General features: G+C 37.2%; 1 protein-coding gene across 1 annotated transcript in view; it reads left to right on the top strand.

Moving 5' to 3' along the window:
- The first annotated feature begins 462 nt into the window (after window positions 1-462).
- The window catches only part of LOC122573305 (laccase-1-like), a 46,769-nt gene continuing 20,680 nt past the window's right edge, over window positions 463-26,551 (top strand). The window contains exon 1 of the mRNA XM_043739458.1: window positions 463-823. Coding sequence (XP_043595393.1) covers window positions 718-823 — 106 coding nt within the window. The 5' untranslated portion in view covers window positions 463-717. The remainder of the gene's footprint in view (window positions 824-26,551) is intronic.

Raw genomic sequence — 26,551 nt, 5'->3', positions numbered from 1 at the left:
CAGACAGGCCGATAGACGGTAGAAATGGGGGACGTAGAAGGGCACCCAAGAAAGCCAACGTTAGCTTGTCGCGATCTTGGTTTCGAAGCAAAGAAACCCCACCTAAAACCCCTTCACCTTCATCAAGTGGAGCTGGGAGTCTAACCGGGGGGAGAACTTGGACGTCACTTTTCCAGGTCTCTAAGCTCATTATTAGCGGCACCTTCCAAACATCCATAGGTATTACCACCTACCCGGGTATCGCTACCACCTACCACCTACTAACCGACACTTTCTGCCACCTCTCCGACCGATCCCTCACGTCTTGATCTGAAAAGGAGGTGAATGCGCGCGAGAGTGTATCATTGGACAAGGAATTGGGGCAGGAGCCAATAGTAAGGAGCGCGAGGTGGAGCGATAGGTTTTAAATAGATGTACAAAGAGTACACACTGGATTGCCACTAGTCGGATAAGATACCGATACACGCGTGTCTCCGCGGGATTTCGGGACTAAATACGTGACCTCGCCGGGTCCGTCGACGTCGTCGTCGCCGTGGTGGTAGTTTCGCTTCCTTGGGGATACCGGGCGAACGGTGTGAAACCCGACGAGAGAGAAGTGACAGTTGAGATAGAGCGGCAAGCACAAAGAACGTCTCAGTCGGCGCTGAGCCATTGCCTCAGCAAGTCTCACCAGAAGTCGGAGATCTAGTTCGAGAAAGTTTTGACCGATTACCAACCATGAGATTCTCCAGTGGCTACGCGATATTCGTCCTCGCGACGATTTTTGCGTACACGCGGATCTCGCTCGCCATACGTGTCACGCAAACCTCCGGTAGGAAGAATGGTGAGTCATTTTCTTGCTCTTCTACTCTCCTCTTCGTTCTTTCTGCGTCTTCTCAGAGCTTGTCTCTCTATCATTATCTACCTGCACCGTTGCTTCTTCCTTCTTCTTCTTCCTTTTTCGTCTTTCTTCTTCTTTTCCTTCTCCCTCCATCTTTCCTCTTCTTCCTCTTCTCTCCAGTACACGTTTACATTTCCTTCCTCGGTTGCCTGCCCCGGTATCCTCGTCCTTCTCGATTCAAGGTCTTTGACCTTCCCTTGTTTCTTTCCTCACTCCATTTTCTTCTTCTTTAGCGATTCCTCGGCTAATATCCCCGCCGTTCTATCTTCGGCCTTCTTCCTGCTTTTTTTTGCTTCTCCCGCTACACGCTGAGGCCGTTTTTCCTCTGCGCGTTCCCTGCGTTTCATTCAATCGAGTCCCTCCAGTACGTGAATTTTCGCGCGTCGATCTGACAGGCAGTCGCGAGTGAAGTGTACTCAAACTGTGCGACAAAACGTACATGGGAGAACAGTGCAGAATACTGTGATGTGTTACGATATTGTATTTCGTTGAGGGAACGTGACATCGCTATGGTATACAACAACGAGAGCATCGGGACGATCATGTTTTCTCACGTGCCTTACAGGTCTTTTCAATTTTTATCCAACTAATACTCTTATAAATGTCACAGTAAATGTCAGACGAGATTCTTATCTGTCATGATTCTCAATCGACTTAGCAAAACATGTTAGTAACTGGTGCTTTTTTTCTCAAATCAACGGAGCGTTCTTGTTCGATTCGTATATAATTAAATCAGAGGTATGATTATTAATAGATTTATTTGGTTCTGTACAACATGCTTCTTCATAAGCTGAAAATTGAATAGAGTAAAAGATTAATTCGAACCCCATTATATCGCCCATTAGATTTCTTTAAATTTCCCATTTACTAACATTTCCGAAAATAGTGAGTGGCATACGATTCTGCCACTAATGAACCCACATGTTCTAATGTTTTACATTGGCATATCAAATTTTCGATGTCTCGATACCGCGAGTGATAGTTCATGAGGAAAGCGACGAGCAAAAAGCGCGCGAAAGAAATCGATTACCAGTAGCCGATCGATTATAAAGCAGAAAGAAACCAGGAGAGAGAGAAAAATAGTGTACGTGTTATATGAAATTGCACCGCAAAGGGGTCGCTCAAGAAATTAAGTTATGAAGTCCATTTTGTATCCTATTGATACTGGATAAAGCCTATTACGGTAATTCTTGTTTTTTTTCGCGAGACTTGTTTTGTACCTTTGGGATTCATCGACATTTTCCGTAGTCTCTATCGCCATTCGTCGTCCGTCGACTGTGTAAACTTTCGATTACGAACATAAATTCGATCTAGAGTATTCGATCGAGTTGAGTTCGTGTGCGCGCGCGCTCCAGTCAGCTGACGAACTTTTAATGAGGGGAACGGAGGCTCGAGACTAACCGACTCGCAAAACACGGCAAACGTTACACGATCGCCACCTATATGGAAGTAATTGCTATAATTATACCAAGCGCGACTAATCGCAATACATGTAGCAATTATTTCTCCAATTTCTGACGGTCATGCGATCCTCCGAACGACATTCAACGCCACTGATCTCCATTAGCGTCATCTAATTGAAAGTCAAAGTTGATAACTGCTTTTGTTGGATTTAAACAAAATATAACTACGTGATTATGAAATCGTGAAGTATAAATAGTGAAATATAATTAATCAGAGGCTAATTTGTACCTCGCTTTATGAAAAATTCATAGAACTCGACGATGCATCGATCATATCTTGTGCTCTGACAGAATGACAAGACGTTGAGAATTATTAACCACGCGATAGTTAACGTATTACTGCGTAAGCGTTTTTCTTAAATGGTGATTTTTAACGCTAGAATATCTTTGATTTTAATCGTGATAAGGACGCCTGAACAAGTGAATTGATGTTTCAATAAGACGTTTCTGTAATCAAATACACACGTATATCGTTGAAATTTAAATGTCGTTGCACAACGCATGTAGGTTGCAGGAAGATAGAGTTCGACGTAACTCGATTTTACGAATCTCTGCGAGATTTGTTTCACGAGTGGAGCATGTTCGACATTTGCATACAACAACCAATTGTTTCGGGTGAATTAAACTTTCCAGCCTGAATTCATTAACCAGATTTTCTCCCGAAGTATGCGACCGCACCAAATTCAGAAATTATAGAACTATTAAGAACATTACCACACTTACGATTAACTGTTCCTTATCCGACCTGTGAACATGAAGTCACGTTATTCTCTAGTAATCTAGCGAGTGTAAGAATCTAACATCTTTTCATTTATCCAAAATTATCGATCAATTAACGCTAAAAATCTGTGTAGGTATTTACGTGATACGAATGGTCCTACAAACTTTTTCTCCCATTTTCTTTTTCTCTATCGTAACCCATTCAGCCGTTAGCATTGCTATTAGAAATTAGTTTTATTAGGAAGCAGATGGCACAGCGCCAGTGCATATAACAGTTTATCGCGAACTGGTTGAACATGTTGCTCACCTATATATAGCGACGTTCACTGATTCTTCGTGCACGCGTATACGATATCGTGGTCGTGATCATTTTCCGCTGAAATTCTCGAAACGGACGTAAAAATTGCCCTGTCAGGTACTCGAACCTTGCTGGTCATTGTCTCTTACTCAGGCCCACGAGGAACCAGCGTTTCTGTTTCTATCCTTTACTTCCTCTTTACCTCTCCCTCTTATTCCATTCTCCACTTCCATCCAGCCAGTCTCGCGTCCTTAACGGTTCAAACGGGAAAACGCACGGCGTATACCGTGAATGAAACACGTCGGTGCTCTTTACGTGTCTTAGGAGAATCTGATCAATCCTCGTTCCTTCAGAACCGGTCTAATGAATGAACTATGTTTAAATAAGACGTTTAATTTAAAAAATTGAATGGAATGGTTGTATGGATATCTATTTGGAAGGCTTGAACGAGATTAAAAATTTGGAAAAATGGAAGTTAGGGGAATACAGGATCATTTGAGTCTTTAGTATCTTTATACGATTTGGTAGATTAATTCTCCAATTCTTTTTATTATAAATAGATTGAATGGACGGAATGTACAAATATAAATTTTTATATTTTATATATTAATTATAGAATTCATTAAGTGAAAGGAATCGTCGCTTAGTTATCATTTCTTTGCATAAATTTTTGCAACCCACCTATTTAGATTAAATTAGGCCAATGATCAGTAGATTTCGGACTTTTATGTAAATTCATGTCTCTATGAACGTAAATGAAAGAAGATTCTAATTAGAAAGTTGTACACCTTATTAGGTGTTAGCCATTTTTACTTTACATTCTTCGAAGACATTTACATATGCCATATCTACACCCTGTACATTACTGTTTATTTCAATTTTCTATAAATTATACTGCCGTATTAAATTAAAATAGCCGTATTTTACTAATCAATATAAATTCCGATTAGTCAGTTAATATTGAATCACTCAATCTTCGGAAAGAGAGATGCTGTCCAAATCCGTTGAATCACGTCTTACAATCTTCCATTCCATATAAAATTCTCGAAAGTTTGAAACGTCTGAGAAACGGTTAGTTAGGCAAATATGCAAATAAAAAATTGAAGACTGAACGTGTCACGATATTTTTCTGGAAATAAAAAAGAACATAAACAAAATGCCTCCCGGCGCAAAAAATCTGACGTACAATCTGCATGTATGTGATATACACTTGTAACAATATCTATACTGTCCGACATATTGTTAACAAGTTGTCACCAGATGCTATGAATATATCTAAATTTAAATCTCCTCATCAATAAAAATTTCGATTTATTTTTATCAGTATATGCAAAAATTAAATTATCTTCAAAACCCACATAGAATAAATAGACATTTATTATATGTAGCGGATCTTTATACGCTTCTAGGAAGTTTAAAAATGTAAAATTGTACAGAATACATATAATATGAAAAAATATATGAAATATCCGTTTTCTATAATACTTGATAGGTATTTTCATAAAAATGTATAATTTAATTATAACACTCGATATATACAAGCACATATAATATTATAATATAATTATAACATTAACATGTGTGTATGTGTATTCTTTGCAAAAAGTTTAATGCAATCAAAACGATCAAAGAAACGAGAAGAAAGCGCGCATTTCTTTGTCGGGCGGATGGACAACAAAGAAAATACGAAAAGAAACGGATCTGGTAGAAACAGCAGTTGGTCGATCGACTTTTGGCGTGTCTCCGATCGTTCCCTGTTGTTCGATGGATTCTTGTTATGTAGGTTGAAATGTTCGTGTTCGTGGCGAACAATTTGTTGCAGTGGCGTGTATGTCTCGGATCGCAATCACCGGTGAAACTAGCAACATCGAGCGCCGCGGGTACGTCACGCGTGCGTTCCGTGCGATCCTCCGTTAAGAAAATTGATTCTAATGGATTCGAAATTGCACCTGTTCTATCTCATGCGCGGCGAGTTTCAAACGAGAGATTGATTTTACAATTCTTTACCGCTTGTGAACGTTTGATCCAATTGATAGGATAATTGACGATCGACGATCGTTTGTTTTTCTCATCACTTGTCAGATCATTACACAGCTATGGAATACTTAGTAATGTTTCGTATGACGAGTTCGATTGAATTAATATTGTATAGATGTTTCTCAACTCGGTTGGTATTAACCCCTAAGTGCCGAAGATTGTATCTTCGTCGTTAGCACGGCTAATTTTATACATTTTCCCCTTCGAGTCTGTCAGCTTTTAATAGTAATAATACGATAGTAGAGACTATAGTACATTCAAATTTGGAAAGAAATAGATTAAGTGCAATTTTCAAGTTACCATATTTTCATTTCACTTGTATTTCACTACTATGTATATTTCAGTAGAATAGGTCTCGTTCTATACCTATAATGGAACTTATGTGTCTCGGTAGTATAGGTTCCAATGATAGGACATATTGTTCAGTTGGAGTCTAGTTTCGAACTAGACACATAAATCCGTTGACGAATATATATTACAGTCTTATATATACGAGGTCTCGCCGAATAACATGTAAAAGCGAATACGACGTGATTCCTTGTGGGAAAATAAGGAATGTATATGTAATATAATTTTTTCATCTCTCGCTTAGTTTTGGAGGAAATCGAGGGAATCGACTATTTATTAAGTAATGACCAATTCTGGATTGAACAGAACTAAATAACTGACAGGTAGTTGCTCTACGTACGAAAATAAGTTAAAATCGTAGAATCAAGCTTTTCACAAGGTGGTTTGTTTCCGAGGAAAAAACGCAAGTGTCAGACCGATTCTTAGGTAAACATGTTCACTCTATTTTCCTGAAAACGAAGCCTTAAAGGAAAAAATTTTATTCTGCATTTCTTTCGCACGTAGGATGATTTTCTGTCGATTATTCAGTCCTGTCCAATCTAGAATTGACCATGTTTAAGTATACCTTAACAAATGCTAACTCGATTTTCTCGAAAATTAATCCGGGAATGAAAAAATTGTGTTTTGTATTTCTTCCTTATTCTTTCACAAAGAATCACGTCATGCCCGTTTTTATATGTTATTCGGCTGGACCCTGTATTTATTTATTGAGGTTTTTTATATTTCAAAATATTCAAACATTGAAATGTCTAAAATTCTCTAGATGTAGTAATGAGATAAAAATGTAGACTTCTCTTGTCCTTAGAGACGAGTGGTCCATAATTATGGGTCAATAGAAAGCCCGAATTTGCTCGCTGAGTTCATTCGGTACTCGACCCTTTGGTCCTCTCGTTTGCTAAACGTCTGATCCCATTAATCGACCTATGAAACTTGATGATTCCTTTCGTCTATAAAAATCAGCCTTACATAATCACTGACGCCCACGATTTAGGCCTTTCTATGGCAATAGAGGTCCTCGATTGCGTACGCAAGTTAATATTTGACGTAAGAGGAAAACCAATCGACGAGGTGCAGTCCTAAAAATTATGAAATTTGAAAGAGCCAGTAAACAAATCGATCAAATCAGGACGATTCGAATCCCATTTCTTTCTGACAGCACCGTAAGCAGCGAGCCATCGGTTCGCTAACATTGTTAACGTTGAAAATGTAGGAAACCTGTCATGTTTGAGGAACGGTCGTTACTAACGCAACGGTACAATGGGTCATTTATCGCGAAGCAATTCGCCTCACGAACGCCGTACTTCGTTTTAACGATTCCCTTGGGGATCCATTCATTTCTCAATGCAGCCACGTGACGCGAGGAATTACTCTCAACCGATCGAAACAATTACACTGAAATTATAATCGATCGAAACAAACTCAATTCGATTCAACCGACTTCGAACTAGAAGAATTTTTATGCAAGCCATCGTGGAACATTTTCCTTTCTGTCTTGTTTTTTTTTTTTCGCGCCAACTCTCACTCGATTATTCGCGGTCCCGTTCATTTCGAGCAATAACAGTAAACTTATTAGCCCTCGGGGCGAGTCTCTTCCTGACTATTGCTCAACTTGAATCGTGCCTACACGTAGTAGTAGTAGTAGTAGTTTCGTAGTTTACCGCAAAATCACCGGAGGCAAATCGGAGGAGCCACTCATACAACGTTCACGAGGCCATAAAATCCTCGATCAAAATCACGGAGGCTCGCGCCTCTCTTTGATTCGTTCTATTAATTACACATCATGATGGAACATCATTCGTACCAGTTCGTTTTTAGATTTCGCGATCGTGAAAGCGAACGAAAAGACGAAAAGGCTTCATCGACGAGGAATTGGTTTCATTGAGAGAAGAAAGGGATCGCCCCGGGAATATGAGTAACGGTTTTTGGGAGAAAGTTTCACCAACGACCACTCTTTTATGTTGATCTCAAATTTCTTACACAACGAAGCGTCACGGAGATCGATGTTCCGCGCGAGTGGTTGATTTCACCCCATCTGCAAAATATACCGTGGTTAAGACTATCGATGACTTCCATACACCATGTTTATAATCTCTGGTCAGTGATTCGATATGAACATTACACAAAGCTGTCAATATTTTTTTAAATAAAACTGTGAGACTCGTGCGATTTATATATATATATATATATATATATACAACCGTCTATGTATTTAATAATAATTCTAATCACCAGGAATAATTCATTTTTTATAAATATTATGCGTGCATAGGACATATTATAGAGAAATGCGGTACCTATACGTTGTCCTAAATAGATATCCAGAAATTGTAATTAATAGTAATTTACAATTCGTAAGTTTAATTGGTTGCACTAATGAATACCAATCGTTCGCGCAAGCAACCATCGATCTTTTGCTCTCAACGAGAACTTTCGATTACAGTTAATTGTGACTTTTCTTGGTAACCTTACCAACTTTTTCAACATTTTTCAGTAATTTCACTGGTATTTCCTTAATTGTCGCAAGTTAATTGCTTTAGATGTAACGTATCTCGCAAATAAAGCTGTCATACAATGTAAAAATTGATTTCCAATTCACGAGAAATTCTTGTGTCTAAACTAGACTAGTGGGAATAAATTTGTGGTATTTTGCTTGATACGCAGCGGGAACGATTGACAAATATCCGATGATTAACAGTGCGTAAAAATTATTTGTCAGGCACTTTCTTGTCGTTAGAAATCTTCGATCACGGTGACCCCACGCTCTTTTGCCTCTATCGTATGACAAACAATTTACGATAAAAGGTGGTTTTACTTCTGACATTTTTCTTTTTAGCGGTTCATGATTGAATGTTTGCGTGCCACCCATTTCAGGGCATTATTTGCCAGCGATTGGAATAAGAGTGAAAAATGATAGGAACGCGTCTTTATTCCGTCTTAACTACGGTTTAATTTCAGGAAAAGCAATCCCTAAGAAAAGTGAATAGTACACATAGTGAAACGATGTTTCTTATAAACGTGTCAGGAATTTCGAAGCTTTTTCTGGTTCAGATCAATTTATGAAAGGACACTAGAGAATCTTTCCCAATTTGTCAAATTCTTAAAATTTTCGTAGCAAATTGACAAATATTTGGACATGTAACTAATTAGGATAGAAGTCCATTTATCGAAGCGAAATTTTAGTTAATGTCTGATTAACTGATTTTGTCGAATAAATTTACTGATCCCTTTTTACTTGACACGAAAGATCACAAGTAATAAAATGAAATCCAATAGATCATTTCGTAATTGAATGTAGAATAATCAGAAACTTTTGGTAATAAAGAATCAAGCTTTGACTATAATCCCTTTTATCATACTACATCTATTGTTTCAATTTACACAATCAAGAAAAGAAGGAAAGCGTTCAGGGGAAAGATACAAATTTACACAATCATTATTCCAATATAAGGGTAACAATCAAGGATATCAATCAAGCAATCACGCAGATAACGGTAAGAATGATTAATCTCGTATTATACAAACTCCAGTTAAATGAACCGTTTGCCCTTCATGACGTTGAAATAAATCTAATTCTACCGTACAATCATCCCATCAACCATAATAGGACCCCATATAACATCACGAATATTTTCACGCCTATTATAACACACATCTATATTTCAAACCAGTAATTACCGGTTTCCACAAAACGTACGAGATCCAGATCAAGGTCCCAGATCAATCCAGTAATCGCGTCGATTATCGGTTCCCCTTAACACGGTCAAAGATGTAAAAACCGCGAAACGGTTACGTTAATTGTGCACATGCTACATGTTGCTCGTCTAGTTGTCCCATTCCTAACCGGTATCGAATTCCGTTTCAGTGAGGTGTAAAAGGTAGGAAAGATCTGAGAAAGAAAAGTACTTCCCGTCTGGATCGATGCAATAAATACAGGTAATAAAGGCACGCTGGATATGTGCACATATCCGGCCTAACGAGTGTTTTGCCACGGAACATAAAGGCTGTTAGCGACGACTTTAACTAGAGCGTCAAAGTCTGCATTTAGGAATTCGTCAATCATCAATCATTCCCCATTCGTCACGGAGCCGCGTAACTTTCCTTCAAAGCTGTTTTCTGGCCTCTACCGTTTCGACATACATCCGTGAATGTGTTTTTACGAAAAACATCAGACGTTCTTCGCTTCAATTGGACCGTCGATTTAAATTGTTCGATTCGTCGAGTCGAAGTTTATTAAAAAAGAAGTTTTCACTCGATCCGTACGAAAAGGCACACGAGAAGAAAGGAAACTGATCGCGCGAAGTTTCACCTTCGTAAAAAGCAAACTTCGAGAAGACATTTTTATTCGATGGTAATCGAACGATGTTAATATATCTAGTTTTTAAACAACTATCGATTATTTTGATTAACGTAAGAAAGTGATAAGCTGAGATTGGTTTGAGGTAGAAAGAGGAAATGGAAGTTTTTTGGAATAGTGAGGCAAGTTGAAGAAGTGCAGGTGACTGTCCTTATATATAACAACAGCGTGAGAAATACAACTTTGATTATTTTCCTGTTCCAGCTGATATGCAAAACAGGTAGATCAAGAACATTAATGACGTCAAAATAGAACGCTGAAAGAAAATGAATGCAGTTTGCATTAGAGGTTAGATACTATAGTGTCGGATTTGAATTATGATCGAAAACTGGTCTGGTGGGATGTCCGTAAAACTCTCCGAACTACAATTATACAGTTATCATTCCGATCAAAAATTTTTACAAGTTAATTGCAGTGTTTCCACGATCGTTGAAAACTTCTCTAATCTCTCTAATCTTTCGAATCTTCATTCTATTTTTATAAATGTCAATGACTTAGGGTTACCATATCCACAATCGTGTCTGTTTTCTTATGGGGAAGTCCACTTATTTTTCACAGATTTGGTTTCATCATTGGTCAACGGTTACGAATATGGTTGTCAGGTTGCGATCGAATGTACGAAGCATCATATTCTGTTGCACGTCTCTGTTTCCGATTTCTCTATAGACTCTACAATATATAGACTCTACATTACGCTACCTGCTGTCAGAAGATCGCCTTGTACCCGAGTTCATTCGTGCCAAAAGCGAAAGGTTCGACCGTAATAGAAGCAAACGCCAAGTCTCATATAAGCTGGCAAAGGAATAACTCTCCATTGATTTCAGCGTGGGAAAAGGTTACGACGTTTGATCGAACCGTTGCGTCGCCATGACTAATTTAGCGTCGTGTCGCAGAGTTCAAAGAGCATTGCCTTGATTCGGTCGGTACTGTTTCTCTGGCATCTCGTCTTTTCTACAGAACGTCATATTTAGCGCTATTTTATCGATAGCGTTCGTCTTTTATGGAACCAGCTAATGAGTCGTTGAAAGTGTTAAATGGTAATAATCTTCCCGATTGAAATGAGAATAGTTTTATCGTGGCGAAAATGGGAAAGAACTTGTGGAAGTTTGGTCTTGGTGAATAATTATAAATATTGATGGGCGAATAGTTTAAAAAGGAGGATCGTAAATGTAAGTGACGCGGAGGATAGAAATTACGAGACATATTGTATTACAAAGTTCAGACGAATTAGGTTTGTTCATGTTTCATTGATGAGAAATGCAGGTTAGCCTACCTGCTTCATTACGTTCATACATGAGCGCATATAGTTGCAGAAGATTCGGAACAATAACTTTATAAATAGATTCGTGTGAAAGTACACATTGTAAGAATATTAAAATGCAGAACCTACGAAACTGACAATGAACGATCATCTTCTAAAAGGTGTGATTATGATACTCATCTCAGCAAAATACCAAAAAGGAAAGATTTATCTCTGAGTTCACCTACATAAAAACACTAATTCACGATGAATTATAATTACATATTCGTATTTACAATTCATTATTCATATTTACCTGACAATCCTAGAAAAAGATGTTATAGAGATACAGTTCTCAGAAAAATATCAACGAAGAAAAAGCTAGAGTTATCGATGATTTCCTTTATACGTTGAGGCAACGATCTAAGAATCCGAATGTTCCGATCCCAGATTGTGAATCGTGTTTCATTAGCCAGAGGCGTTAACAGCCACGTTCTACTCATCCACACATGTAACTTAAGATTTTCTAAAACGCGGCGATTCGTATTCCGCTTGCTAATTAACAGTTAACCAGACCGACGGCAAAACTCTGGGAATACTATGATCCACGTTGCCATAAGAGTGGATACTTACCTCACTTCCTGCATTTAATGGGATACCAGTTGGCAGTTGCCCCACTCGGGCCACAATATAAAATAACCATGCGCTTCATGCATGTTCATAGAGACAAGAAGTTGTGGTACAGTGGGTCACGCGTCGCGACATGCCTTTATTTTTGCAAACCAAGCCAGCCTACATCCTAACATGGGCCTCGTTGCGTCACTTTACTACGGCTCCACGCGACCGCGATGAAATAGTAGAATCGTTTTATTGTGAACGGGCAGCCTACCACGAGGCAGATTTGATTTAATCGTCGTGACGTGATTCCCGTCTTTCCCATTTCAAACTGCTTCCTGCGAAAGGATCAGTTGTTACGTCACGAGAATTACAAATTCAAATAATTACTGATATACTGAAGATGTTCAGACAGCATTTACGGGAAATTTAACAATGAAAGAATTGCGTTAAATATGCAAAAATGTATATAACGTATCCAAAGTATAGTATTAGTTATGATATGGGTACTATTTTTTCATAATACTTATAAAACTGTCAAGTTGCATTAACATCTGCAGTGTAATTATTTCTACTAGAAGCACCAAATCTATCAAAATGCTGAATTTTTGCTTTTGGAATTGAAGAGCCTGCAGCAAGAAAGAAATAGCTGCTACATTTAAATCGTATTTATTGAGATAGAAAGAAAGGTATAGATTTCATATTAAAAAATGTAAAAGTTTAATGCTATGAATATTATTACACTATAAGTCTTTAGCACGTCTGAGAAAGTGATTTAATTTTGATTGATTCTGAGTTGGTTTATTCAAATTAATGGAAACTCCTTACTGCAGCAATTCTTTCAACCGCAAAAAGTATGTGTATTATATTAGTAAAGTTAATGTTGATTTTTACATGACACATGATTACGTATACTTTTACCACAAGTATTTCATAATTCAATGTAAAAACATTTCCCAATTGAAATCAGAAATTTTTTGTCATTCTTACACGCTATATTTAAACATAAGTAAGATATGATACATGTTAGTACTTTTATTATTAAATCGGTTAGTTTGTTTTGCTTAGCACGCTAGAAATTCCACGCATTGGTAAACCGAGAAAGTAACGTGACCCATGGATCGTTTAACAAAATTTATCAAGCCGTCTGCGAACGTGAGAAAGACGGTTTCTTCCGGAACGAAAAAGAAAAACGTGTAAGAATTAAAACACTCGAAGGGAAAAGCGTTTCCTTTGTTGGCCGAATCCGCTTGGCGAAAATATTACGCCATTTCGCGGCCGTTTCACGCGACAACATTAGATAACGCGCTCTGTTGACAAAAAGGCTGACAGTTTTGACTAATTACCGGCTAACAAAGGCAACCGAGCTGGACAAAAGTACGGGATGCGTAACATTTTGTGTTTCTCGGTTCCATGACGACTATCTTCTTGCCACGGTTGTGTGCGTTTTTTTCTACATAAAACGCATGCTTGCTGCAATATCATGTAGTCAATCAGCCGTTTATTCGACACGCTTGGACGACATTCTAATAAGCAAAACCAAATGTGAAACATTTGCGCCACTACATCTACGCCGCGGTTAGAAAACCGTTCGTTCTGGAATCTGAAAAAAAAAAAGAAATAAATGCTCACTCGCTCTACTTGTCAAATAACTTTAATCACGATGTTCGATATACGGCATCGTGTTGGTGAGATTAGAAAATTTTACGCATTAATTTTCTTCCACGCCTTTATTCATCTTATCTGAAATTGCTTACTGATATATTATTCGCGTTGTCCAGATCTTGTTTCGATAAGAATACAAGTTTAATACGAATAATAGAAATATATAGAATAATTAGTATAGAAATTATATATTCGTGGAATGGAAAGCTACACCAACGGCGGCGGAAAATTTAAAGGAAAGAGATTTATGTGCGTTCTATTTGTTATCAAAAGTGGAGTATCTAGAATGTGAATGTTCCATTATATGTATACATAATTCTATCGCCTAAATCTGCCTGCTTCTCTGAATTAATATTATTAGTGAAATTTTACGAGCTTTTCGAGTTACAAGTTATCAACTCCATATAACAAATACTCTTGTGTAATAACAACAAGTACGATAATGAAACAAATTTCTCCTCATACTGCATTTATTTAATTTTATTCACAAAAATATGAGCTGACTGTAGAGACAGATATATCGTAGTAATTATTGAAATTGAAAACCATATTCAAGTAAATATTCCAACGATACGAATAACGATGAGCTGAATAAATAAATAACTATTGATATCGGTCGATTAGTGGTGTAGGCTCGCAATTTCGTCACATCCTGTGCCATTTGCATTGACTACAGGGAACGGAAGAAAGAGATTGAAAGAAAGAAAGCAAAACGGAGAAAAAGGAGACGAAATCGAGTTAGGTGAGCCTATTGTCCGTGGTATAGCACCTACGTCGTTCGAGGGAGTGGGAAGTTAGCTTTGTAGGCACAAGGAACGGCACACGAGAGTGTGTAAAACGCGGAGACAGCATGACGAGGTCGGGAAAGTGGCGACCCGACGTCCTCGATCCTTGCTAAGGTTTATCCGGCATCCACCACACCCTTCGCACGCGTCGAATTGTATCTAGATTTCGATATGTCAAAGTGCATGCCTCATTGCGTTTCTCGCGCTTCTGTGCACACGTTTCTAACCATTAACAGCTTCCTGAATGCGCTTCCTCGACCGCGATGCCGTAACCGCCTGATCGGGATTTCTTATTTCGTTTGCGGTGAACTCGAAAGTTCAGCCTAGGCTATCGAGTAAAAGTGTCGCTGCGGTCAGTTGGAAGCTACGCTCCTATATCTTTGTATGCTTCTTTGCTTCTGATATTGGCATCGTTGTAAATATTGGCAGTTAGATCACGCTTTGAATTTTTTACGTTTTATTTATTCCTTTCGATGTTACATAAGACAGCATTCTACAATTATGTTGCTCTTCTTAGCTAAAATTTTCTATCTAGTCCTTCTCCATTTTTTGAGATGTCATACGTGTATCTCAGAAGTATCACGACAGAAAATAATTCAATCTTGTGCTAAGAGAATATCAGAACCGTGGATGAAGAGTTTCAAGGGCTGCAAATGGAAAATTATAAAAGTAATGTTTTACTAAGTAATATCCGAATGTTTTCTAGAGGCCAATCATTTTATCAGCATTATGCATTTGATAAACAATTTTTTTGTAAGTCTCTAAATAGTCAAATGAACGTTCTGGCCTACCTAATAATTAAGGGATGAAATATTGATCGTTAATAATTAATCGAAAATAATTTCCCCACGGGGTAAAAAGATATTCGATCTTGAAAGTGTAGATCATGAGTTAATTGGAATATCGATGCTGAAAGATTGAATTATATATTAGGTCGTCCGAAAAGTTTCTTTCGTTTTATAAGGAAATAATGGAAGCACAATATTTTCCGTTTTATATTATTTTATCGAATTACATATGATCCATTTTGTTCTATCAAAATAAAGATCTCAACGTTCGACAGATTAGGTTTCATGTTTGTATAAAGATGCATCGTTGTAAAAGACGTGTCTGTAAAAAAAAGACATTTTTCGGACAACCTAATATAATTAGTATTCAGTTAGTAGAACATTATTATGTATAAGTAGTACATGTTATCGCGTTCGCTTATGGAGTTCGATCACATGTTCGTTTATTTTAATTACTTTAGTAAGCTGAGAAATACAGCGTTATAAGGAAGTAGACACTTGGTCTTTCAGGATACATTTCACAGATACAGTACGCGATAGTGGATCTGATTCTATATACTTATGGTATATATATTATATATATGTATACACCATGTGTCAACTTAATCGTTTGTTTGATATATGCGAGATATTACAGTTTAATAACGTTAACATTGCGACTAAAATCAATTAAATTTTCTTTCACGGAGAAAGACGTGGATAATTCTTGAAAGAGGAAGACTAATTGAAGAGGTACCCATTAGCTGTATAGGTTTTCACAGAAAAGAGAGATTTATTGCTTTGTAGTATAGATAACGAGGCTATTCACTACCGAAAAACGTTAGCCTAATTATAACAATGTTACACACGCACCATTTCACAGAGGTACAACGCTTCCGATGTCACACAATTACATCTACTAGGTGTTTAACTTTCTCCAACGATCTAAGAAATTTGACCAATGAAATTAACGAGCGACAGAGAAGAAACTGAAGTAAGAACGAAATACGACACCAAGGAGACACTTAGTAGGTGCTTGTTCACTTTCTCATTTTTAATCTCTACCCACGTATTACTGAATTTTCACGCGCGTTTCGCTAAATATAATACAAGAATCGGCCGCCAATCAACGTAATTGACACAACATTACAAATTGTTGACATCAGAAATCGTGGATTTCTACCAAATATACAACTACATTTCGTTAAAACGAAGTTCACGATAGAATCACGGAAGATATTAACGTAACGCGTTAATTAATATACACCCTCAAAGTGAAAACAGATTTGTCACATGCAGCGCAATGCATAAGCGCGAAGAAACATGCGTGTTTCGCTCGAAACATTGAGAGATCGCGAGAAGTTCGTGTTTGAATAGCCTCATCCTATTCCGCGTGTCCCAGTTTATACAGATTAAAACACACACGTGTTTACACGTGAGAACACGCGACAATTTTTTTGCACTTTTGCCACGCGTTCAGTTTTTCGCACGATTTTATTCTTAATATTATAATCGTCAACGAAGATGTCTTACGATATACCAACGTCTTCGTTATGCATGGAGCTTCGTGTATGTACGACGCGATTGCGTCGGTGATATCAATGAAATCATAATTACAGCAATGATCGTATTAGCCAACAGCATGTTTATTACGCATCCAACGCTTTCCAAAGAAATAACTACGTCGTTTCGTTGAAATTTGCAATGTGCACTTACTTACGTGTGTTCCTATATTGTAAAGTGTTTCGAGATAAGTATTAAGGTTGGACTAATAATTGAAGAACACAAAGGCATATATGATAAGTCATGTTTCCCTTTATTAAGCGTTTAAAATCTCGTTGTATTTGTATCTCAGTTGTATTTGTGTGTCGTGCATTATGGTTGTTTTATATGGATACAATCTTTAAATTGAATATATCGTCTAAAGATCTTATGTTATTGCCCGTTCCAATACCATTTTCTTATTTGATGTAAGGCATATGTGTTTTTATTACTCTCTTGAATATTTAAAAAATATGGATTGTCGGGACATTTGTTGCATCATTGGTTTGTCAGGAAAAGTTTTAAAGTTTATCACCTACATATTTTCAGAATACTTATCTCTGGATCAAACAGATTGCTCCCCTTCTTAATCTTGTGTTAAAATATTTTACTTTGATCAGAATATAGCATTAAAATCAATGAAAATGGACTTACCACGTCTTTCTTCTGTTACGTTTAATTACATAATCATATAGAATCCCAAGTATTACCAGAAACTTCATTCAAATATAAAATAAGTATTTCATACAAATATCAAATATAAGATATCTTTAAAGTAAATAAGGAAATGCATAAAAAAGTTTGATTTTAACAAAAATTCGCGAACTCTATTAACAAACCACCACTTCTTCTTCCAACGAATAACTCATGCCATAATTTCTTCAACCTCTTTCTCGGATCATTCTGCGTGACAACAGTCACCGCTAGGAAATCACTGGCGTGTGAAACACGTTCGGTTTCACGACGACTTGTATTACACTAGCGGATCTTGTATCTGCGGTTGAACGGCAGACGACGTTGATTATTGTCTATATCCCTGACCCGATGTGATAGGTTGGAACGTAACTTGTTCGCAACGTAATAAATCCATAACGTACGAGATGCATGAGACATAAGGCGAAAGACTTTCTCAATCGGAATTTCCAGCGGAAATTCAATTTTTCCCCTTTCGATGATTTGCATGTTCGATAGTCAACAACATTCTCTTAGTCACGGATAGAATGAGTGTCAGCTCCTTTTGCCATCACGATGATTCGATTTAGCAGATGTGCGATTGTCATTTATAACGGGAAATAATATGTTTTGAAAAATTCGAAGAAATGCAATTATCGCAAATACAGTCGATGTGAAAGATTACTATTGACAATGATCGATGGTCAGCCCGTGTAGTACTGAGAATTACTCGATAATTCTTTTTTCTTCTTCTTTTTCCCTTTAGTAAACCATATAAATGGTAATCAGTTTCGAATTAGAGAGAAATTGGCGAATGAATGGATAATTTAATTGATTACATCCGTCGTTTGAGAAGTTTTAGGAGGTTATTCATAGTGGATTTAGTGTCGTCCCGGATTTTAAACGAGACAACCTGTCAAAAATAATTAGATACCTATCTAAAATTTGGAAAGTTGAGTGTTCCGGAATTTCCGTGGATGGATTTGAATTCGAGATACAATCAATCAGCGCCTGATTGGAAGAAATTTTGTAGAAGATAAAAGAAAGAAAAGGATGATAGAAATGTGAAAGATGTACTTGCTGTTCTATTGGTGGACTTGTCAGCGAAGTACGTCGAATAAGATAGCACCAAGATTTCGATGTTGAAATCGACGACAAGACGTAGGAATAAAATCTCTTAGAAAGTTCTGCAGTGACAAGTACAAAAGATGCTGTAGTAGAAAACATCTAATTGAAAAGCTTCGAGACTCATAACAATTTAATTCGATTAAGCCATAAACGTGTCAGTTTCAACGAAAAAAAAAAAACAAGAACTTGAGTCAGAAAACGAATCCTGCGTTGCACAATTACTTTCGTTTAATTTACGTCGAAAGTATGAAATCTCAATCCACTGTATCCACCAGCGATTGAAATATAAAACTTGTACTAAAAAATTAAAAATTGATGATATGTGAAAAGGTGCACAATGCAACGAAAAGGGAAACTTTATCCGTGCACATACTTTACAATGAATTAGTTAAATTCTCTCCTCTCTTAAAAATCCTAAAATTTATTATTATAAATATGATCCATGAGAAATTATGAATTAATCATTCTAATCACTAGTTCTAGTATAAATTAACGCCAAAGTAAAGTTCTTCGTCGTCAACTATATGCATACCGATTAGTAATCTTTGACAGTAGATTGAGTATCGTTATGATCAGACACTTCTCGTTCGATAGTCGCGTGCAGCTCAATTGCTCGAAAGTGAGAAGTTCTGGACCAGCGAAAGTCGCGTTTCAGTGGGCGTGAAAATTGTCACTTAAACGAATAGTGTGTCGTGTCCTTTATTTATCGTCGTAAAATACCGCCTTATAGCTCGTGCGGTTACTAACCATCGTTTTCAGTTATTGCTGTTGCCCTCGTTGTACCATAGCGAATACAGCGATACAACCGTGACTCGAAGCTGTTATCCATTGGCGATAGAGCGAAGAAATTTACCGTCGATTAAACGGCGAAATTGAACGAGATAGAAGGCGATATCCCCCGTGAAAAGAAAGCGGTATAACAATAAACCAAAGGTTACGCAAATCCACAGCTATGTGCTCTATTTACGGAATACAGTGTTCTAACAAAATTTTCTATCCATTCGATATAATTGGGGTCACGTGGTGAACGAAAGAATGTCGATTTATATACAGTAGAATTTTACTTATTAGAACGAAAATTTATTTAATGTTATTTAATTGCACTTTTGCCGATTCAACCTATCTATCTGAATGTAAATTCCTAATAAGCGAACGAAAAGTAATAGATAATTTGGAAAATTGGTGAATTTCCCATTGTATAAACTATCTATCTTGCAGTAATACGAACCTTCCGAAACCAGACCTTTCAGACAGAATCGAAAAGAACTCAACATCAGGAACGTAAAATACTTAGATTAACTATTTTATCCTAACTTTTGTTCGAACTTCATTTACTCGGGCAACAATGCAATGTTTTCGCGCGAAATATTTCGCGGCCTTGGCAACATTCTTCCACCACCGCATGGAACTTGATCGATAATATTTATGAGCTGGAATTATACGAAATAATGTTTATTCGCGGTTTTATTCGTACGGGATCGACAGGAAATCGCGTGGAGGGGAATGCAATTAATTGGTGGATGTTTTTTCTTTAAGCCTATACAAAACAAAGGGACTTTCGGAATTTTTGACATTAGCATTGTGTTCTGCCAAGGCAACAAATAATGAATTTAATTATGGCCACTGTTTTAAGGTTACACAGAAATATGGATGTTGTTGTACTATTTGTGCTACTCAGAAACATAATTCTTCTTAATTTGCTCTTAATTTGATTTGTTGATTAACTTCATAAGGAAAAGTATGTCGAATATTGCAATTTTTACAAAAATTGAAATTGATTCAATTATACAAAGCAATCGTAAAATGATAATTGTTTTAATTAATTCTACCATAAGTTTCCCACATAATTTCAAGATGAATTCCTACGTCAGAAATATTTGACGAAGAAGCTAGGAGATGCAAAGTGAAACTTGTTCTATCTAGTGGAATTACACTCTAGTTCCTGGATGCGAACACTTTTTTTCCATCGGACGAAGCGATCTCTTCTTCCGCACGTGAATATGCGAGGAGAAAGTCATCCTTCGACATATCGAACCTGAATGCACGAAACATCGCGACAGATGATAATATTACGTTCAGGGGACGATACTCGACACGAAGTGCGCTGTAAATCGACGTCGTACCGACTCCTCGCTTCCTGTTTAATTTATCGCGTCCGTTCGTTTTTGTCGTCGTCGAGATTATGAATGTATGTTCAGTCACTTTGTATATAGATAAATTATTTCCTATAGCATCGGTTAATCTTGTTACGTGAATCAGTGACGTGAATATTGACGAGAGTATACAGTTGAATAATAGCGACGATTATGTGTGAAATACTATTGGGACTCTCCGTCCTTCTTACATAGAAGTGTGATAAAATTTTGTTTTTATTTGTAGAAAATGTCTTTTTTATTTTAAATTCTATTTTAAAACTCTATTTAAATTTTAACTATTCCACTATTTTTGTGCAATTGAAGAGCGTTTATTAATTCGTGTTTTAGGAATATGAAATAATTGATAGTATAAACTAAAATGAAATTATAGTAAGTATAAAAAAATTTTCTCTTTCTAATATATTCGCTGTGATTTGAATTATACGAACAATTTTATAGATTCTCTAAATATTCCTCCGTAAGTTTTCCACGAGCTCGAGCAGTCCGATGCTGCAGTCCGGTAACAGCGAGCTAGGTTAGCTCCTAGTCATGCCTTTTACTTTCAACTTGCTTCAAGTACACGAAACGTAATCAAATTCCAGTTACGTACGCTTCTAATTCGCAAACTTTCATGCTAGTCATGTGCTCGCTTGCTCACTGGACAAGATGCCCTAGATATTCTATTGCCTTCTATGTTTGCTCCATTTCTCTATATCAGATACACGTTTTCTTCTACTCTGTCATAGAACGTGTGTCTATAATTATCGATTTGCGTTTCGTTCATTGATCAAATGTCAAGTTTACACGCGATACGTTTTGTATATCATCATGGTCGACGAATTAAAATAACATTGGTTCAAGAGAAAATTAAGAGAATTAGTACGCATGTCACGTATTCTTTGACGAGTCACACGCCCTGTTGATGATCAAAGAACACAAAAATTTTGGCCAGTTACAATACGTGGTTAGCATTATAGAAATTTTTTGATGCTTATCTATCTTAAGCCGATGAAATTTGCTGAATTTTCGTCTCATTTCGTTTTCAGTCACGTGTCTCTGATGTAAACTTCCACTTGAAGCCATGTAATTTGTGTCATATTTTACGCAGAACGGTCAGAGATAGAGAAACACCGAAAATGTATCTCTGTTAAGGTTCAGTAATATTTAATACCTCTGGAAATCTTTTCCCTTGGTGTGCCGCTAAGAGCATTGCGACACGAGCGAAAGGTGAAAACAAAATGAAAGAAATATACTTAAAAATATAAGAGATATCATTATTAATCGAGGAACTTTTTAGAAAAAGCGCCCATAAGATAAGCTGAAAAATCGAACCTATTCTAGGTATTGGAAGTTTCAGTTTTTTAACATTAGCTACGTTTGGATTGGTGATTATTAGATTGTGGATCTTTATGCATTTGTGCGAACGTTGAAGATGCAACAGTACGTATGCACATAACACAGAGGAATATATAAAATATGAATTTGCACGAATACCTATTATAATGGCTACTAAAGAACTTCGTTCGTTTTGCTCATTTACAAAATAAATAAAAATCGGAGAAAGATACCGATGCCTCCTCTACATATACTTGCGATCGATCTGTAATTCATATTTTCAAAAAGCTCTTCAATACAAAGACTATTGACAATTTTCTTCTCCATAGTTGTAACGTTAGAAACGTTTATCTCTGGCAAGAATTGCATCGATCGTTCATTCATCATCCATTAGAGTTCAATTAAGAAAGCACGAGGTCTACCACCTAGCGTTCCGGTGCAAGGTATGGCCTAGAAACGACTGTTCGCAAGAAGTCAGGTAAATCGGCGCAAATTGATTCAAATGTCTGCAATTGAGCCGCATTACGTTTTCATCTGTGGGAACGCTCGGAGGGACGAGTTGTCTCTGTGTTTAATTCCCCTCGAGCAGACAGGAACGTAGCTGAACATAGTGGCAGAACAACTCTTGAGATTACAATGAGAATTTACTGACTTCATTAACGATAAAAGTACCGTTAAAGGTCAGTAAACGTTGAGACGAGGTGCGCTAGGTCACTGCAGTCACATAAAGGTTAAAACTTGTATAACACGATATATATACAGATACACGAGGAGAACTTAAGGGAAACAAACGCACGTTGCGTTTCGTGAACTGTCTCTAAAGAACGCACAAAAGGCCTTTCACGTGGCCTCGATCCTTGTATCTGCACGGAAGAACTTCGAGTGAAAACTCGTTCGTTTCGGTGATCAAACCGTTCACGTACCTTCCTTCCGCTTTTGCGAACAATTAGCTCGTTCTATTCGCCAGTAACATACTCGACACCGAGAAGGGGACCGAATTGTTTGCACTTCTCTGTTATTGTTCTTTGTCTGAAACGTGCGATAAAATCTCTTTGTAGTGTTTGCAGCGTTTGCAGCAAAGTGTTAGTACTGAAACTATCAGGACATTCACAGAGATAAATTGGTAATTTTGCAATACAAATTATACATATAGAATGGTTTTGATATTTGTATTTGTTTGGAGAATTTTACTATGAGTCTTCAACTTTTCATGAAAACACAGTCTTTTTTTAATTCAAATGTAAATTTATTAGTAGTTCTTCCTCAAATGAAAGATTTTGTCATGTGTGTCACTTTCCTTCTAAGTTTCCCAATTAATTTGTTAATTGAGCTGTTCTTTAAATAATACATCATTTATATAGCCACGGGATTAAAAGCTAATAAAGTTAATTTTTTATATTGAGTTTAAACCTTGTGAATCGTATGGTATAATTCACTTTTAACAGAAACGAAACGATACGTAAAAACCAGGAAATATTTTAATAAAGAAATTATTATGTTGAAGGAATTGGATAGTGATAGATAAACTTATATTTCCAGGTTAAAAGATTGATAAAAGACTTCCATTAGCCAAGTAAGGAGTCGGTTTAAACAAAGAATCATTAAGAAAGAACGTTTGTTTTTATTGCGCGTACCATTCCCAATATAGTTTCCATAAAGGTCTGAAAATTAGTTAAGCGTACGTTGGGAAAACAGCGCGGTCACGAAGAAACAGAAAAAGTGGAACAAAATAACGATCCGTTTTCCCTCCTTGTTCCACCGATTAACGATTCATTAGTTAACTAACCATCGATGTTCCACTGGATTTTCAGTAATCGAATCCCACGTGTACCGTTTGATTGAAATTACCGACGTGTAAATAATTCACGAGAGTCGCAATCCCCGTGGACGCTCCGTTAGCATCGATTAGTTACGCGAACTTCCTAGGAACCAACGAAAAATTCCTGGTCGTCGACGCGACAGTTAATTATAGTGCGTTACCCCTGAATTTGGACCAACGAGCTGTTTTCAATTAACCGAGCGTGTCTCGATTACAACGCGTAGCGTCCATTCCACGCATCAAAAGTTCGCCTGCTTTCATTTGGTCGGGCATAAATTACGTCTCGACATGGGTTCATTAACCATACGAAACTCTAGTTGCTTAATTAAGTTGATTACCGGACAATCCGCCGTACTTGGACGCATCTCCTTAAAAAAATAGCAGTGTTTCTTCTTCTAGTTCTTTTATTTCTTCTTTTATATTTCTTGACGCCCACGCCAAGCTCGTTTATGTACCGCTGTTTAATTCGGATGACATTGAATCGCTGACGTCGAAGCAAGTTCAAGGTTCTTGCACCGGTTTCGAAAAGAGATTCGAAGGCGAACAACGCCAGAGCAGAGAATCCATTAAAGCGGGTATTAAGCAAGAGGGACCCGGTCTTCGACCGAAGTTCGTCGAGCACTTGACATTGGTGAAACCAGTAGGCCATGATTCGTGCATACACAAAACTAGTTCGACCGCTTTTCTGCCGGTCGTTGACTGTCGAATGCCATCTTTTATCGGCAAATGAGCGCTGATGTCGTTGGCCAAGGTCAATGGTGAGGATCGAACCACTGTCGACTCGATTCATCGCTTACAACCAGTTGGTATTTTGCGTGTAACATAATACACGCGGGTAAAACACGATACCTGCCGACATCGGAACGCAATAGATATCTGTAACGCTAGATCCTCTAAGATTGGGTGCTGTCAGTAGAAAATAGTTCAGAGTATAGTGAGAAACTAGACCGATTGTGGTCAAAACTCGGAATCGTTAAGTAAAAGAAAGAAGATGCAAACTTGAAACTAATCTGATTGCGGTCGAGGCTCGGGATCATTAAATAGATCAAAAGAAATGCAAATTGTAATATTGATATCTAATTTTTGGAGTATAATAAGAAACTAATCCGATCATGGTCAAGGTTCGACATCGTTAAGTATAAGAAAAAAAGTCACAATTTTTGCGAATGTTTCAAGTTCGAGAGGATGTCCGTATCTTATTAATAGCGATGCTTGAGATTAATGACTAGCATGTGAGAGAAATGTGCTTCTGACAGTTGTATGATCGCAAATTCGATTAGTCACAAGATAATTTCCATCGGGCCTAGATTCCAATATGTTTCTCAACAGACCACCGTAAGACTTTATTAAGTTTTATTAAACAAATTTATAATACTCGAAAAAATCTAAGAGAAAATTAATGTCAGAATATAAAAAGCATCGTTATTGCTACTCATAAACGAAGACTAATTGGGTAATATGGGTTTGTTGTAAATCAACGTAACGATCGATCGACTTCATTACAGAGATCGAAAGCACAAATCTACTCGAAGTCGTCAGAGTTGGTATTTAAATTATGTATCTAAAATGAGACCCTTAACGTTAAATGAAATATATATTGCCAATCAAATAAACAGAAAAGGTAACTTGCAATTTCTATATATTATTAACATAATCATGACAGTTATATTTCATTATAGTGATAATGAAATTTCAAACTGTTTCATATAATATATATAATAGAATTATGTATATACATAAAAGTTTTCTATAGTAAATGATACACTTGGATGCATTGAAAAAATGTGGTAGGCTACTGTAATAGTGAAAATATAGTAGATATACGTAGATCGCCGGATCACTCTCCATTTCCGTGGCGACTGTCCCACGATCGCTACTTTGAAACTGTGTCACGCTTTCTGCATCACTACTCGGCCAGTAAGCAGCCAATCAAACGCGAACGAAACCGATCTCAGACTGATTCGTTCCCGTGCAAGTCGATCGTGACAACAGTACCTGGCCTTCCGCTTTTATCAACGTCGATAGAACTTGATCGAAGCCTTCTGGCAAGGAATCGAAGGTGATTTGGTAGATGACTGTCGTAAAGGAATCGACGATCGCTGCGATTACGGGATAGAAAAAAATCGAATGGACTGTTACGGTACTTACTTTCAGCAACTCTGTCGTTGAGCTAATCAAACGACGAGGTTACGTGCTCGTTATGAAAGCGTAATTGAATATTCCTTCCGGCTAACCGATTCGTAATACTATGTAATAAAAGTATCGATCTTATTCATTTTGATGTCACATCTCGATCCAATGAGATTTAACCTTATCGCGTTTGTTTTACCGTGAAACCAGTAAAACGCGTGCGCCTCTTTTTGTTTTACTTAATTAAGTGAAATTCTTAGTATGTCGTTCGATGGTATTTCTCTCGTTAGGTTCTTCAAGGTAAGGTTATCAGAGTGAACGTGTTTTACAGTGGAAAGAAACTCAATTCAAGAATCAAGTGATTCCTGATCTCCCTTGGGTATGCAGCCAGTCGCTTTTTCATGGGGAGACGATGAAAAGATAGGAACGCGCCTCGTTAAGAAAACGATGTCAAGCTTGTACCTTTTACGTATTGCATTTCACCAGCAGCACGTGGATTCATATCGACTTCTCATTGTTGAACATTTTGCAATACCATCTTCAAATTGAAACTTCTCTTTCTTAAATTGTCCAATTATACTACAATAAAACTTCGTTTACAAGAACTTGTGGAATTAA

The sequence above is a fragment of the Bombus pyrosoma genome, linkage group LG12 (assembly GCF_014825855.1).
Source record: "Bombus pyrosoma isolate SC7728 linkage group LG12, ASM1482585v1, whole genome shotgun sequence".
In the NCBI taxonomy this organism is placed as follows: Eukaryota; Metazoa; Arthropoda; class Insecta; order Hymenoptera; family Apidae; genus Bombus; species Bombus pyrosoma.
The sequence above is the reverse complement of the archived record's forward strand: the minus strand, read 5'-3'. Positions and strand labels throughout refer to the sequence as shown.